Source organism: Plectropomus leopardus, chromosome 24 (genome assembly GCF_008729295.1).
Source record: "Plectropomus leopardus isolate mb chromosome 24, YSFRI_Pleo_2.0, whole genome shotgun sequence".
NCBI classification, from domain to species: domain Eukaryota; kingdom Metazoa; phylum Chordata; class Actinopteri; order Perciformes; family Serranidae; genus Plectropomus; species Plectropomus leopardus.
The window spans coordinates 15,241,067-15,258,610 of NC_056486.1; the positions used below are offsets into that span (position 1 = coordinate 15,241,067).

Consider the following 17,544-nt stretch of genomic DNA (forward strand, 5'->3'; position numbering starts at 1 on the left):
AAATGTTTCTTTATGGTACACATTAACAAAGATGGAACATTATGACTGCAACATTCTGAGAATGTACATTGTCTAAGATGCACGTTACATAATGTTTTGAAGAGATCATCAATGCAACATTATTTTGCAAATAACGTTCTCCTAACAAGAGAAAGCAATCTTGCCTTACTTGCCTAAAGGAAACATTCAAATAATGTTATATATGAACGTTGTAGGAGTATTTTCTTTTAATGTTTCAAGAATGGTTTTCAAATAATGTTCTCCTAACTAGGGCAAAGAAACACTTTAAAAAATGTTATCTGACCATCCAAATGCAATGTTTTCATAACCTAATGGGAATATTAGGGGAACGTTCTTGGAACATAAATTTGTCAGCTAGGTTAATGCACTTTTGACATTTCTATAATTTCACCTGAAGAACAGGTTTCATAAAAGTTTGCATCGATTTTTTTTTTTTGGTCGTGTAAGCTAAGGGGGCGGGGCTTAGCAAAGCTGCTTCCACGGCTGCAGCCTCTCACCCAAATGTGGTCACCTCTGGCTTCAAAAAACCTCCGTAGCGATGGCCAAAAGCCCAAACTCGAGGCTTTAAACCACACGTCTACACCAACAGGTGACGTCACAGTAGCTACATCCATTTTTATATAAACTCCACACAGAAGGGTCCGTGCCAGCCAGCAGGCTTGAACCCAGAACCCCCCTTGCTGTGTGGTGACAGTGCACCACTGTTTTGTATTCCTGTATAATTAATCTCTATTAATTAATTTGAAGTGTGACTTTACCCAGTGTTATTAGTTCACAGTGCCACAATATGAAGGGAAGGACATTCCTCTGGATGTTTCTATGGTAACTGAGCTGTGTGTGTTTGCTGTCTGGGTGTGCAAACTCTGGGTCATTACACTTAGAGGGTTCCACAGAGGTCACTATCACTGTCGCCCAGGTGATGAGTGTGTGTGTCTGCACATGCTCCAGTGTCTACCTGTAGGCATGTGTTAAATATACCAGCTTTTGCACTTCATAAGAATGTAAAAAAAATATCATTCTCTGAGTTAAAACCAGGCTGGTTAATAATTACAGACAGTAATATACGGGTAAATTTATGTTTTTTTGTGTTGTCGGGAATCGTGGTATCAGAACTTCTGTAGCTTCTGTGGGTCACACTTAATTTTTTAATTTTTAAATGATCAATTACGGGTTCAAAGATATATTATGAAATAGAAATACTAAAATGCATTTTTTTAAACCTTGTTTTAGCATAACAGTACTTTTAATCACCACTGGGGGGAGCTCCAGTGTATAAAAAGATACTTCAGTGAACAGGGAAAACTACCAGTACTACCAATCACATTACAGTCAACAGCCAGCAGATGGCACTCTCACCTTTATCCTTTAAAATGGCCAATTTATTGTTGATGATAACACATTATTTTCAATGCATGTCATTGTACTCATTTTCTTGTTAAATAGAAAAAAAACACAGACCACTGAAGACAATCCACATCGTGATAAAATCAGTTTAATAAAGATCGTCCCCAAAGAGGATAATAAGGCCAGAACACAACAGGCTGGCGTCAAGGTTGCTTAGGTGTAGTTAACACTCACCAAACAAGTGATTTTTTTCGTAAAATAAAGCTGCATTAACGGGAACTCGAAAGAAAATTCTGTCCTTTTTTTTTTTTTTTTTTGGAAGATAGAAAAATTCGGGGATGGGAGATGGTTTCGCCAACCTCCCGAATGAACTGAATCAACGAAATGAATTCATCCAACCCTAACCAGCGATAAAAATCCCAAATCAGTTACGATAAAACGTCGGGAGGCACTGTTTTAGCGCTATAAAAGGTGATTGTCGTACGTCATGAATTCAACTTTTTCGCCTACGTTGCGTTATTGTAGCAGCATTGTAACAGTGGTCCATCAAAGAGTCGTTATCGGCGGTTAAACCAACCAGCACCGAAGCCTGTCCACAACTCAGCCAATCAGAACCGTTACATACAAAGTCAAAAATCATCAAAATATGAGTAAATACAATTGTCTCATTGCATCTGTAAAGTGAGTACACATTTAGTACAATCAGGCTGTTTACATGAATGTTAGCATGAACACAGAGATATTTAGTGAAACAATGGACATAGTAGTAACGATTTATTTTGGGGCTAAAAGAAAAAAAAGGATCTATTGAACACTTTACTACAGCTGTTTTTAAAATTAACAATGGATTTTGTCGAGTAAGGCTTAAAGAGTAGCCTATTACTGAGTATTAGCCTACTTTTGTACAGAAGCTGAATTCGTTAGCTTCATTAGCTAGAATGTTTGCTGCCGCCGAAGGTTAATTAGAACTTGGGACTATTTTTTTTTTGTAGTTTAGTTTTATCTTCACTTCAACACAGAACGACGGGTCAAGAAACAAGAAGTCATTTGGGTTAAACTGGCAGTTTATTCAATTTATTTAGCTCACTTGCTGCAGTGCTAACAATGGTTAACGGTTAGCAATGGTTAGCACTGGTTTCTGATTTCGAAACTTCTCACGTGTCGCCGCTTGTTAAGTGGACATTTGCGTCGAAATATGACGCGTTAAGTACACAGCTAGCAATGTTTGCTTCTAAAAACGTTCAGAGAACAGTACAAGTAATGTTTTTAGTAATGTTTTCAGCGTCAATTTTTTTTTTTAGTTGCCAGAATGTTCTTCTTAAAGTTAGGTTAACATTCTCTATAGACATTATATAAATGTTACATATGGTACCGTTTTTTGGTCAAGATATGTCATTACAGGAACGTTTAACAAAAAAGGTTTAGGTAACTTAACCGACTTTATTGTTTCAAATTAATAAATCCAGATGAGCAACTCAAAGAAAAGTGAGTGTATTTCATTTTGTATTTTTTTTTTCCAATTGGAAAGTATTACTTCCTTAAAATACAGTTAGAATTAATTATTGTTTTACAGAGTCCATAGATTTGCATTCACTAGGTACCATTATGGTTTGTATTCAAATGTTTGGACTATAACAGGCACTAGATACATAGATATATTTTAAGGAATAGCTTGCCATTTTGGGAGATTATTCACTTTCTTGCCATGATGTCTATGTGCTAAATATAAGCTAGCAGACACTTAGCTTTTCGTAAAGACAAGTAACAAGTGGAAATAGCTAGCTTGGCCTTGCCCAAATGTTCGAATAAAAAATTCAATGACTGGCACTTCTAAAGCTCTTGAATTTTGGTACAAAAATGGGAATGTGAAAACAGTTGCGGTTTCCTGGTCAGACCAGTAACTTCCATTTCTGGCAGAGCCATGCTAGCTGTTTTCAGTCCTTATGCTACGCTAAGCTAACCAGTTCCTGGCTCTGGTGGCAAGAATGCGATTTAGTGCATGTCCCAAAATACCAAAGTAGTCCCTTAATCCTGAAAGGACCTCATCAAATTTAACACGCAAGTTAATTAAAATGAGTTTAAATAGCAGATTCCACGGTCTATTTCAAAGGTTCTGATTGAAGACCTAATCATCCGACTACATAATATTAGCTACACTTCGATGGAATTGTTTCTGAAATGCAGCGATACTGAAAAACAACGCTTAGTTCACGGTGCCGTTTATTTCATCTTTACAGTGAACTTGGCCCCGCCATTGTCTGAAAAGTGAAAAACTAAACTTCTCTAAGATCTCAATTTTGATTATTTGTAAAATGATTCATGTAAAGTTACAGTAGATGACTGTGCAACCCAACCTGTGAGCGCACACACACACACACACACACACACACACAGATATTAAATTTATAAAAGAGCTGTTGATGTTCGATGGGCTTAGTCTATTACTTGGAGTGGTTATTCTTCATTTAGCCTAGTTGACTAGACTACGTACCTACTTGTTGTACCTCCTAAGGATATGAATGCTAAATCTATCCATGGTCTCCTAGTCATATGTCTCCTCTCTCCTTCCTTCTGTTACCATCCACTCTTCAACTTATTTGATTTGTTTTGCCACATCCAGATAGGCAAAGTGGATCTCCTTCTCAGCAGGGCAGGTGCTGGTGAACTCCTCCCTCTGATAGGCGCGATTTAAGTACCTCCACAACCCCGTCATCTCCGCTGGGATCTCAAAGCCTCTGTATTTCTTGGCGACGACCTGCGAAGAAAAGAACGTAAGTCGGAGGTTGTATCTAGGGGTGATAAACTGGTCGGATATCAAAATTTGTGTCGGTTATGGGAAGCCGTCTTTTCTGTACAGTATGACAATAAGACTGATTGAACCTTAAGGATGTGTAGTTTAGGCAACAGGTTGCAGTCAGCCAGGGTGAGCTCAGACCCATCTAGGAAGTTCCTGGAGGACTCGGGCAGATCTCCTGAAGCGTTGGCATCAATCTCTGCAGGCAGGGGGGTCCTCAGGAAGTCATCGAGACGCCGGAGAGACTTCAGCAAGGCTTTCTCTAAGGCTTCAGAGAGGAAGAGCAGTTGATAGAAAGATCTTCCGATGGACATTCCGGATAACGGGACTTCAAAATCTCAGTCACACCAAACCCTTCCTCATGAAAGTACCACTGTGTCCGAACCTGACCCAATGCAAGCCAGCATCAGCAACCGAACCTTTTTGATTACATTATTTCCTATTGGACTGACAGTTAACAGACAATACAGCACAATGAGGCAAAATATTTTTACGTATTTTTATAATTTTAGGACATTTCTAGCAGTTTAGACATTCCTTGGGTTTTAGGATGTTACAAGAATTTTAGATGTTTCTGCAATTCTTGACATTCCTTGGACTTTTGGACATTTCTTGGTTTTCAGGACATTCCTCAGACTTTAGGATGTCTCTGGTATTTTAGATCTCTTACGGGATTTTTGAATGTTTCTGGGATCTTGGGATGTTTCAATGATTTAAGGACATTCCTTAGATTTCAAACATTTCTAGGATTTTAGCACATTTATAGGATTTTCTGAGATTTTTAGGATTTTAGGATGTTCCTACAATTCTAGAACATTCCTTGGGTTCTAGGATGTTTCTAGTATTTTAGGATATTCCCTAGATTTTGGGATGTTTCTCAGATTTTAGTTAATTTCTGGGATTTTAGGATGTGTCTGTGATTCTGGGACATTCCTTGGATTTTTGCACATTTCTAGGATTTTAGGACATTCCTCAGATTTTAGATTTGCCAATTTAGATTTTAGACTTTTCTGAGATATTATATCATTCCTGGGACTTCAGAATGTTTCTGGGATGTTATATCATTTCTGGGACTTCAGAATGTTTCTGTGATGTTAGGAAAGTTCTAGGATTTTAGGATATTTCTCAGATTTTAGAATGTTTCTAAGATTTTAGGATGTGTCTAGGATTTTAAGATGTTTTTAGGGTTTTAGGACATTGGGGCTTAGCCAGGACCTCTGTTGGGGGTCTGGGGGATCCTCCAGTGGTACTTTTTTTGATGCTTTTTTATGCACTTTGGCACCGTATGTATACAAAAAGTACAAAAAAAATTCCCAGTGTAAATGAATTTCATTTTTTATTGTGAATTACAAAATGGGTGGGGGGCTAAATATGGCCTGTCGGCCATAAAGTAAACTACTTATTCTAAGCTAAATGAATTGAAGCCAGCCCTCACACAGATGCTCTTTCTCTCTCTTACCGTCATTGGTGTCTTTCCTCGGGTTTTTGATGTAAGCAGAGAATTTGGCAAACACATCGATGCCGGCTGTGTTGGCCTCAGGGTGTCTGGGAGCCAGTCTGGGGTAGCTGATGTTAAAGACGTGTTAGAAAAGTCAACTGAAAATCCATACACACTTTCGGTTTTAGGTAAATTTGTGTTTTCTGTACCGTGGTGGGGTCAGTTTCTCCTCCAGGAACTCCTCTATCTTGTTAACATCAACTTTGACCTCGCCATTAAAGGTCACAAAAGGTGGGTTGGTTCCTGGAGCGAGGTCCTGCAGGTCAGCCGGCTTCCTGACAACAAAGAACAAGACAGACACTCAGACAGACTGGATAGTAATGTTGATTAATAATGAATAAGATATGACTGTTAGTTCTTACAAAGTTTAACAAGTTTGTAGGCCAGCACATTTTTTATCATTATTAAGGACTATTTGTTATTTATGAAAGGGGAGGGGTGGTGCAAAATGAGGAGGCATGTCAAAAAAAAATTTAATCACTGCAGACAGATCTTTAATGACTGTATCTAATATTTTTATTTTCCTGCTTTTTTTTTTAAGATGGCATATCGTATTTAAATATGGTCTCCTATTTTTTTCTTTTAAATTTTTTGGCAATTTTTCTTTTCAAATTTTTGGTGATTTTTTTTTTTTTTAATTTAAGACTTAAAAAATGGCTATTTTGCAAATTACATTTGTGGCAGTTTATTTTTATTTTATTTTTATTTTAACATTTTTTGGGAGATTTTTTTTTTTTTTTGTTTAATTTGAGGTGATTTTAAAAGAGAAAAATGACTTCCAAACCTGTGGGCCCACCAAACTGAAAATAGCCAAAATTACACAACTTACACAATTTTACAGTGAAGTACATATACATGCTTTATAATAAAGCATACATTGTTATAAATGCATCATTATGCACCACACTTTATTTAACACATACAACAATAACTTGACATACTGCACTGACTGTTATGGAACACTATGAGTCCTTACTGCCGTTGATAGTTGTTGTGTGTATAGGTGAGTGTAGACATTTATAATGCATTATAAGCCCCATTAGTCAACTTCGTCTTTATAATAAGTCAAAAGCATTCATAAGACACTTGACACTTTTAATTCATTGTAAATCACATTTAGAATGTTTGCTGATATAGTGCATCAGTAAGCATTAAGTGTGTTTATGAGTGTGGTTATAAAGTGTTATGAATGCACTATAACTCATTATGAATACCCTCATAATGCTTTACAGATTTAGTCTTCAAAGAATGTATTACAGAAAAAACTTCACTGGCCGTTGACGTGTAGTTCTACTAAAAATGTTGTTTTTTGCGTGTCTGTGTGTAAGTGTGCATGCTGCGTTACCTTTTGAGGTCAACAGTGGTGACGTTGAAGATGACTCCTTTAAGCCACAGGATCATAAAGAGTCTCTGAGAGAAGGGGCAGTTACCAATGCTCTCCCCATCACTCCCCGCCTGCACACACACACACACACACACACACACACACACACACACACACACAAACACACACATATAGAAGGTACAAGATTTTATAAGAAATTATTTTACTAAAAAATGTCAGTTGCACGGTGTGGTGACATGATTTTTTTGTGAAGTGCAGATCAGTCAATCAATATTAATGTCATAGCAAAGTTAATAACTCACATATTCAACTTTGTTTACACAGTAGTGGGTAAAGTACCTGAATGCCATGTTTGAGTAAAAGTACAAATAATACTTTCTATGACGACCACATCTATAATGCATTATGAGGGCATTCATAGTGAATTATAATGCATTCATAATGCTTTATGACTTCTCTTGTTAACACAAGTATTACTCACTGATGCACTATATCAACAGTAATAAAACATTATAGATGTGCCTTATGGATGCTCTTGTGAACTAGAGGATAACTGATGGGGCTTATAATGCATCATAAATACCTTTCGGCTACCCACCTATACACACATTAACAATCAGCTGTACCAGTATCAGCTGTAACATCTTAAAGTATCTTATATTTACTTAGCTTTCTAACTGAAAGAGTAGAGGTATTTACCTTCAGTACAGGTGTCACATACAATCTTGTGGTGGTTAAAAGTGTATTTCTTTCCTATTTAAAGCTCATTTTACTAACACATTTAATATAAACTACAATTACCACCACATGGGTGTATGTCTTTGCACACCAGTCAAGTTGCACTTGTAGTTTTAGATCCATGTCTTGAAAACATGACAACATTCACACACATCTTCCCCCCTGGCAGCACAGAAGATCTTTACAATCAGCACAGTTTCAGCCAAAAACATATTTTATGAGGTTACAGTGACCTTGATCTTTGGCCAGTTCTGATCAGTTCATTCATGAGTCCAAGTGGGCCTTTGTGTCAAAGTTGAAGAAATTCCCTTGAGGTGTTCTTGAGATATGGAATTCACAAGAATGAGACAGACAAGGTTACATTGACTTTTACTTTTGACCTATGACCACCAAAATCTAATAAATTCATCCACAAGTCCCAATGAATGTCTGTGCCAAATTTAAAACAATTCCCTAAGGGCGCTCTTGAGATATTGCGTTCACAAGAATGAGACATCCTTTGGTCCAAGGAAACATTTCAAGAATCTCGTCATTTTACTGTCAAGGCAAAATTAACATTTGTGCCAAATTTAAAGAATTCTCTAATGGAGTTCTTGAGATTTCGCATTAATGAGAATGAGGCGTATGAAGTTACACCGACACTGACTTTTGACCAATGATCACCAAAATCTAATCAGTTCATGCTTGAGTCCAAGTGAACGTTTGTGCCAAAGTTGAAGAAATTCCCTTAACGTATTCTTGAGATATCATGTTCACAAGAAAGAGAAAAATGCAAGATCACTGTAACATTTGACCTTGGTCCAACAAATTTCAATCGGTTCATTGTCAAGTCAAAGTGAATGCTTGTCCCAAATTTTAGGAATTCCGTAGAGGAATTCGCATTGGCAAGAATGAGACAGACAAGGTCACTGTGCCCCACTGACCGGCAAAATCTCTTAAGTCCAGGTGAGCGTTTGTGCCAAATTTGAAGAAACTCTCAAGGTTTGTGAGATATGGCGTTAACAAGAATGGGTCGGACAGAGTGATAACCCAAGAACATAATGCCTCTGGCTTTGGCTGCTGCCAATCTAGAAGCATAAAAACAACAAATCCATGTCGAAATCCGCTTTCCTAGGGCGCCAAATGTGCTAGATCTGCCACTGAGAAGGCAAATGCAACTTCAATATGACCACAACCTTTTTCCAACCATAACCGAACCAACTCTAGCTGCCATACGTGGATACTGTATGAACAATCAACTGAAAAACACTGACTATGACTTTTTGTATATTATAAGGGAAGGGTTTTTAACATAATTTACCTTCACGAACAACTCAATTGTAGGAAAGCCCAACTTCTTTACTGCAATGTCACACCAGGACATGGTGATCAGTTCAATTCAGTATTCCAAAAAGCTCTCGCTGAAAGTCATCTTCTTCCTCCAGTAACAAAAACTCAAAGGTTTTCAGCTCAGGACGGGTCTAGAATGATCAATTTTTAGCAAATCCAAAATGCCCCTCAATGACACCATGATAAACACAAGCCAGCACCCAGCTTTTAGCACTTCCAACCATGCATGATGATTAATAATAATTTTAACGAACATATAACTTGACATTAGGTCGGTGGCTGAGGTTCGGAGGGGCAGAGCAGTGTGAGAGTTACTTGGTTTTTCGGAAGAGTGGGTGGCATCGGAATCTCTGCCCCATCACAAACACACACAATGTGTCCAGTGTGTGGAGTCTTTTTCTTTTTCACACCCACAGCAGCTGAGACGTCTCTCTTTTGTTTGCCAAGGACAACCAGTGTGAATTCTTTACATTACATTAAATTGTAATTTTGGTTGTGTTTATGAAAGTGGTATATTTTGTGTATTTTGGTTAAATCTTGGAATTTCCAACTCAGCTCCTACAATAAGTCTAAGTGGAAACTAAAATTGTTCCATTCATACTGTTAAGTACAAATAAATGCGCCATTGAAACCCATTCAAAATGCAATTTTTGGTCCAACAGCCATCAAAGCATAAAAACAAGTACTGTATTATTTCTGGGTGTCAGTCTGGGCTTTTGCCTAGGAATTTGTAATTTTTACTATTTTCCACCTGATGACATTTATACATATATCTATACATATATATATATATATATATGGAATATATATATATATATATATATATATATGGAATATGGAGAAGAAATAACATTTTTTGCTTTAAAATCAATTAAAATGGAAATTTGAGTTTAAATTGCACACAAAAACTAAGTGAGCTAATTATCAACATTATGTCAACACAACTCTTAAAAAAAATAAGCTTGCAACTTAAAATATTCATAAAGATTTGTAAATTAGAATTTTTAACCTGCAACTATGCATTTAATTAGGTGTCAGTGATACATCCCTGAATTACTTTTTAGAGTGCATGGACCAACCATTAATAACCAATTTTCTTGCTTAAAACTTTTAACAGTCACACTAAGAAATGCTTTTGCAAAAAAAATGAAACATTTAAGACTGCAGAATATGTTAACAAATGCATATGTTAACAAAAAATAAGAAAAAATATACATTTTACCTGTGTAAAAAGTGCAAAAGTCGATGTAATATCATAGAAAATAAAAATAAAAGTAGCTTTATACAATAAACATGTAAATTAAATAAACAAAAAACAAGCTAATACTTATTAAACCAAAGTACAAAAAAATTTGAAAATAAAAGTAAACAAATCGGCAAACAAAAAAAAAGAAAATATAAGAATAAAAAAATACAAATAATAACAGCTAACAAAATCTGTTTAAAATATACAGTGGGAAAAAGGTCAATTTAATAGAATAAAATTGAATAGAATTACAGTGTCATCAAAATATTAAAATGCACATAGAAAAAGATCTGTAAAGAATGAAACTGGGTTTTGCCAAGTTTCTAGAAAAGTAATTTGATCGCAAAACAAAAAGTCAGATATGCGGTTGTCCATTGTTTCTTTTCAACATGTAGATCATGAGCTACTATTTTTCACTTTAAGCTTGAGAACCAACTTTTTGGGTTGTTAACCAATTTATTCTTTGCTAAAAGGCTTTCAACTGTTCAAAATTAGGTGCAAGAAGCCAAATGGAACCAGTCCATATTGGTTGAAAAGTGTAAATGAATGGAACACATGTATAAAAACCCAGTAAACATTTATTAGCCGAAGGTCCGTGTTAACATTGTTTCTGTTAACATCATGGCCATGCAGTTTGTAGTTTGAGATGAGTGTGTTGTTGTGGCCAGAGCTCTGAGCACCAAACAGCAGGCTAATCAGCTTACACAGAGAGAATGTAGAGATTAACCCTGTATATGCACTGCTATCCACATACTGGTGCCCTTTAACTAACGAGTCTCATAAGAGTAAATGAAAGAAACATAAATATACTGTATTTTCATTCAGAATCAAGATAGTTGCTTGATTATGTTAGCTTAACAGAAAAACCCTCTGTGGACAGTGATTGGCTTCTCGTCCAATTGTCTTGTTAAGCCAGTCTCGATTGTGTACCTTGATTGCTTTTGAATCCAGCCAAAGAAAGATGCTTGAACCTTTCCGTAATATTTCCGAGCACCTCCATCTGTGCTGCCAACGGAGGCTCGGACAAAGGGAGCCGTTGTTTGACTGTGAGCTCCCACGGAGAACAAGCTTGTTGTGTGTATTAGTGCATTTTTTCTTGGCGTTAAGTCTCTCTGCTGGCTCTCAGGAGGCTGCCCTCTTTTATTCTCGCCTCAGTTAGGAATGTGCTGAACCAGAGAGCTAAACTGAGCTCCGTGGACGTGCCTGTGTGCAGGTTAAGGTTAAAATTCTACATTGTAAACACACAAGGTGAATTTACTTTACCTTATCAACACAATTATCATACCTAATTGTTAATTTTATTTAAATTTCAGTTGTGTTTACTTAATTTAGTGAGGTTCAACTTCAAAATGACAAGTGAAATTAAATTAAGTGAAATTTTTAAGTGATGGCAACTTAAGTTTTTACGTATACGAAATTATTCAGACTTCAGTGAACAGTTTCAATTTTCCGTTTTAATTTATGTTTATACCATACCTAATTTTTAGTTTTATTTAAGTTTCATTTGTATTTACTTAATTTTTTGAAACTGTTGCAACTTAAAAGTGAGTTGTGAAATTCACTTGTTATTTTTAAGTGATGGCAACTTAACTTTTTACGTAAACCAAATTATTCAGTCTTCAGTGAATAGTTTCAACTTCCAGTTTTAATTTATGCTCATACCATACCTAATTGTAAGTTTTACTTAAATTTCATTTGTGTTTACTTAATTTTGTGAAATTGTTGCAACTTAAAAATGAGTTGTAAAATTCACTTGTTATTTTTAGGTGATGGCAACTTAAGTTTTTACGTAAACCAAATTATTCAGACTTCAGTGAACAGTTTCAACTTCCAGTTTTAATTTATGTTCATACCATACCTAATTGTTAATCAATACGACAAAATTTTAAATAAACTTGCAAACAGATATAAGGTAAACGTTGTGTAACACTAGTAATATTTACTTAATAGTGTTTTTACTTGTTTTGTTTGAAATGCTCTATCTATTGTATAGTGTCTTTGAGTGTGTGAAAAGCGCTTTATAAATAAAATGAATTATTTTTCTCTTTTTGGTAGAATACAGTGTGTTGCATGCATAAAGCAATGTAGGCTACCATGCCTGATGGATTAGGATATCACTGTCTTAATGAGATAAGGCAAGCAGATCAAGATAGCACACACACACACACACAATGTGCCAATGAGCACAGCATCTATGCCAGGCAACCACATTACACCAGCAGGTTTGTAATCATAAGAAAAGAAGAAACTGTCAGTCACTTCCGGAGTAAATATCTACTCCCTGGCAAGTGATGGATTTTTTGCCCAAGTCAATACTTGTTTTGTGTTAATTCGGAAAAACAGCTATCTTTTTTAATAGTAGTAGAAACCATCATACATATAGTTGTGGATTTACACAGTAGTACCTTTACATGATGTTAGAAAAAGTCAAATTATTGCGTTACTCTGACTAACACTGGAGTTTTAATATACATGTGAACATTCTGGTCCGCCTAAAATCGAACTCTGTCAAATTTCTTGAAGTCAAACTAACACATTGTGGTTGGGGATCAATTTACTTGTTCATGTAAACGCCTCAACTAGACCTGGACTGGCCTTTACGTTCTACATAGTTCCTGCACTGGGCTCTGACCCAGAAGTCAAACATAAATTCATAGAAAAAAGTTGGTAAAAAACAAAAGTAAAGTGCAAAGTAAGAACAAAATGTACAGCGCTGAAAAATTATCCTTGAATGTGAAATAATAGGTAAACCAGAAGAAGGTCCGATAAGAACTAGCTAAAAGGGGGCATATCGCCGTCTATTGTAGCAGAGTTGGACATACTTCCACCAATAAATTGAATCTCCACTGATTATCTGTGAATGTAAATGTACTATGTGACACGTCTTTCATTTTTGATTTGTGTCTGCCAGCTAGCATGAGTGTTGGTGGCTTATTTTATAGTGCTTCTGTCAAAATTAGCTTGTAGCTGGATGGATGTTTTTGGCTAACGTGAAAAAAGAAAGATGAACATTTTTGTCAAATCCAGTTGACTTGAGTTTTGCATGGATGTTAGTAAAAAAGTAGTACATGGAGCCATCTAACAAAAACTTTATGCAAAAAGGGGAATGAAAGATATAGATTATTTAGTGTCAATGACTAAATGTCCTTTGCATTGTATTGACTTTGCTAGCTCTGCCCCATAACAAAAATGACTTGGATAAACAGCAGCCTTAATCTGGCATTCACATTTGCCAGACTCATGCCAAATGTTCCAAAATTGCTCCAGAGCTGTTCATTTGCTGTTAAATATTTTGTTTCTCTGCCCATTTGACATTCTGCCTGAACTGACCCAACTCAGTTGACTGTGTTCTTGGTGATGTGAATATATTAAGGCCCTTATGGCCTAATTGATGCCTTGCACTTATACAATACATTTAGCACAATAAAAGACAATGTCAATCTTGCATGGAGTACTTTCAAAAGTCAGTGGCTTCCTAACAGTCAGCAACACTTAAAAGTAAAAATAGAGCTATGATTATAAGAAAAAAGCAGTTGCATTGGTTGTTTTAGGTACAAGTGAGATAAAGAAACACAAATGTCCACAAACGCCAAAGACGAATATTTTATCCTCCGATTTGCATTGCGGTTTTCACGTTACAGAGTAAACTACCGGAATTCGGATATTTGATTTGTCAAATTGCCAAATTCCAAATTTTTTGCCTGATGACTGGTTCCAAAAGTCAGTCAGTCATTTTCTGTAACCGCTTGTCCTCGTAAGGGTCTCAGGGGGGCTGGAGCCAATCCCAGCTGTCACCGGGCGGAAGGCGGGGTACACTCTGGACAGGTCGCCAGACTATCGCAGGCATATAGACAGACAACCTTTCACGCTGACAATCACACCTAAGGGCAATTTAGAGTCACCAATCAACCTGAGATGCATGTTTTTGGACTGTGGAAGGAAGCCAGAGACCCCGGAGAGAACCCACGCACACACGGGGACAACATGCAAACTCCGCACAGAAGGGCCCCCGCCCATGGACCGAACCCCGTTCCACCCGGGTTTCGAAACAGGGACCCTCTTACTGTGAGGCAACAGTGCTTGGTTTCAAAAGTTTAATTCTTAATTCCAGAGTTGTGTTTTTAGTTGAGCTCCCCTGTATGACTTAGGTTCTCCATCTATACAGCTCCATAAGGACATTTTATGGTACTAGAAGCATTAGAACCGTTATGGTCTGTGTCCTTGTTTTGTGTATATGAAGGGCTCTTGATTTTGGGTTGACATACATTGTGTGTACAGTATGATGTGGTTCATTACCTTGACATAGAGTGAGATCTCGTAGTCCTGGTCTTGGGGTGCTTTGCTGTTCCTGTGCCCAGGGGGCAAAGCATCCATCCTCCTATGAGAAATAAGTTTCACCTCCTCTTTTTTCTCCTCGATCATCTCCTCCCGCTGGGGGATGTATGAGTGGCCATCCTCCAATAGCACCACTCGCTTTTTCTTCACTTGCTCGTCCCTCTTTTTGGGTAGGGATTCCTGTTTGATCACTGACTTCAGCTCCTTTATCCAGTCCTCTTTCCTTGGAGGACTTTTCTCTTCTGATGATGTTTCCTTTTTCGGCAATTCTTTTCTTCCCCTCTCAGACTCCCAGATGTCTTTTTTCACAGCCTTCAGTTCTTTTCTCCAGTCTTTAACTTCTGGTGCTGTCTCTTCCTGGTTTTGAACTTTTTTGATCCAGTCGTTATCTTTTCTCCTGGGTGAAAGTACTCTTGTCGTCCCCCATTCTTCTTTTCTCAGTGGCTGTGGCTCAGGACACAAAATTCCATTCTCCATTGCTTGCCTCAGTACTTTAACTCTTCCGTTGATATCCAGCTCTATCTCTCTGTTGGCATCTTTTAGCTTTTTATCCTTTTCTACCTCTTCTTTTTCATTTTTCTGTTTTTCATCATTGTCTTTACTAAGTTTTTGCTTCTGTTCTTGCACTTCTTGATCCTCTTGATCCATCGTCTCAACAGTTTTTTGTTCTTCAAGTTCTCTCCTCTGACTCTCCTCTATCTCTTCAATCTCATCATCTAAAACAGTCACAGGCTCTTCTGCCATCTCGACCTCTCCCTCCATTTCTTCTTCTTCTGCTCCTCCTCCTCTCTCGTCTTCTACAAGAGCCTGCTCTTGTGTCTGTTCTTTCAATTTTTCCCCCCAGTCTGTTTCTGCTTCTTTGAGTGAAGGATGTTGTTGCAAATCCCTTCCCTTCTCTGTTGTAGACTCATTCTCCTCTAGTGTCACCTCAGCTTGTGGCTGATTAGGTTCAACTTCACCCCCTTCCTCCGGCTCAAAGGCCTCTTCCACCAGGTCCAAATCTTGCCGTGTCACTGAAACTACCTCCTCCACACACTGCGGTACAGCTTCTTGGAGATCTACCTTATCCTGGTCTTTTATTTGAACAATCTCTTCGCACATTTGTAGATCGCCTCTTTGTCTGTGCTCCTCCTCACCTTTTGACTCTCTAATAACGTTATCGCCTGTCTTCCCATCCTCTTCCGTACTCTGCCCTCCCCCATCCATTAATGATAGAGTATTAACCTCAACCTGTCGCACTTGCTTTTCCTCTTGCTCATTCTGGTTGATCCCTACCATGCTTGTTTCCTCAACCCCTCCCTCTGTTTGTGACTGTTCTTCAAAGGGTTCAAAGGCAAAGTCTGGTGTCTCTACATTAAGATCTGCTTCACCTTCTATGTCTTGACCATCATCAGAAGTGGACATTGCATCTTTCACAAACTCTGTGGTTTCCGCATCATCAACCTTTGCCTCTATGCAATCCTCCTGTTGCCATGTGGTGTTATTATCAATGGACTCAACTTCCTGTTTACTGCATTCTAAGTTCTCCTCATTAGTATTATTTATTTCATCTTCCTTCTCACTGGTAACTTCGTTGGTCTGACTGGCCACCACTTCAGTTGTACCAGTTGTATCAAAGGGTATGTCATTGTCACAAACAGTTGAGGTTAGGCAAAGATCAACTTGACTATTGACTTGTTCTTTTATCTCCGTGGCAACAGGGGTCGCATCTATTGCTGGATCCTCAAAGGTTTCGGTTACTTCAACATCAGTGGGTAGAGTAACCTCATCTGTTTTGTCTGTTTCATCTGCAGATACCAGTGTACCTTCTTCTGACTCTTCTACAAGAGTACTGGACTCTACCATTTCTAACCCATAGTCTCCATCATTGGTCTTATCATCTGTTACCTCTGAACTTGGCATCACAGCCTCTATTTCATTTTCTTCATCTTCCCTGTTTTCTTCATTTTCATCATTGCCGTCTACTATCTGCTTTTCACCTTTCTCTGCCTCTACTGATGCTGAAAAATGACATGGATCTTCACTCACTGTTGTTGTGTCTATCGGCTCTTGCTCTCCCTTGCTTTCACCCTCTTCCTCTCTTGTCTGTTCATCTATCGTGTTTTGCTCTTCATTCCCAACTTCTACCCCTCCCTCACAGGTTTCCTCCAGTTTTTCACCTCCTCCCTCCCCCTCTTCTATTACTCCATTTGGTAACAGAGCCACTTGGATAATCCTCACTTCCTCCCTTTCACTCTGCTCTTTGCTCTCTCCTTTGGCTTCCCCTTCTTCTGCTTCAGCCATCATCAAAACATCCTCCCCTACTTCCTCGGCTAGTTCAACATCTTCATCTTCCTCTTCTCCCTCTTCATCCTCTCTTCCTCTCTGGGTATCCAGGTCTGAGCAAATGCCTTGTGGGCTGTGGACGATGGCACCATTTGACAGATCTGAGTTTGGGCAGGAGCCTGACTGAGCCATTTGGGAAGGTTTGAGGAAATGATGGGACACTTACTTAAGAGGAATCGCTGCCCAGGTGTGAAGTTCTACAAGATATCAAGTTTGTGCCAGAAATTCCGGAAACAGTCAAAGAGGGATTTTAGAGGTACAAAGACTAAGATTGCAGAATAGTTCCAGTTTCCAATTTAAGTCAAAAAATGAATCTCATGATCTCAATGATCTTCGGTCGGCTCTGATGTTCCACCGCGAGAGATAAGAACTGTGAATAAGTTGTCTCTTTCTTAGGTCAAAAAAAAAAGGACTCGAATCCGGTAATAGCTCCCAAGTTCCGATGTGAAGAATAATTTCCGGACAAGTCCAGGTTTTCAAAGCACTCCCCCCGGATGGATCTTGTTTACAAAGCCCTGAAGACCATGAAAGACCTGTAGTATTCCCAGAAAGTTCCAAATTTCCAGGCC

At 38.0% G+C, this 17,544-nt stretch overlaps 2 protein-coding genes across 2 annotated transcripts in view; both read right to left on the reverse strand.

Annotated features, from left to right (window-relative positions):
- The window catches only part of LOC121962617 (protein SON-like), a 4,213-nt gene extending 3,578 nt beyond the window's left edge, over positions 1-635 (reverse strand). The window contains exon 1 of the mRNA XM_042512829.1: positions 519-635. Within this exon, the coding sequence (XP_042368763.1) occupies positions 519-635 (117 nt within the window). The remainder of the gene's footprint in view (positions 1-518) is intronic.
- A 3,107-nt stretch (positions 636-3,742) lies between these two features.
- On the reverse strand, positions 3,743-17,107 carry LOC121962817 (chloride intracellular channel protein 6-like). The gene is made up of 7 exons (XM_042513122.1): positions 16,556-17,107; positions 14,612-16,486; positions 7,003-7,112; positions 5,807-5,932; positions 5,619-5,725; positions 4,246-4,427; positions 3,743-4,120 (listed from the first exon to the last, which is right to left on the reverse strand). Exons 1-7 carry the CDS (start codon positions 17,105-17,107, stop codon positions 3,959-3,961), a joined length of 3,114 nt encoding a protein of 1,037 aa, XP_042369056.1. The 3' UTR covers positions 3,743-3,958.
- Positions 17,108-17,544: the final 437 nt, after the last annotated feature.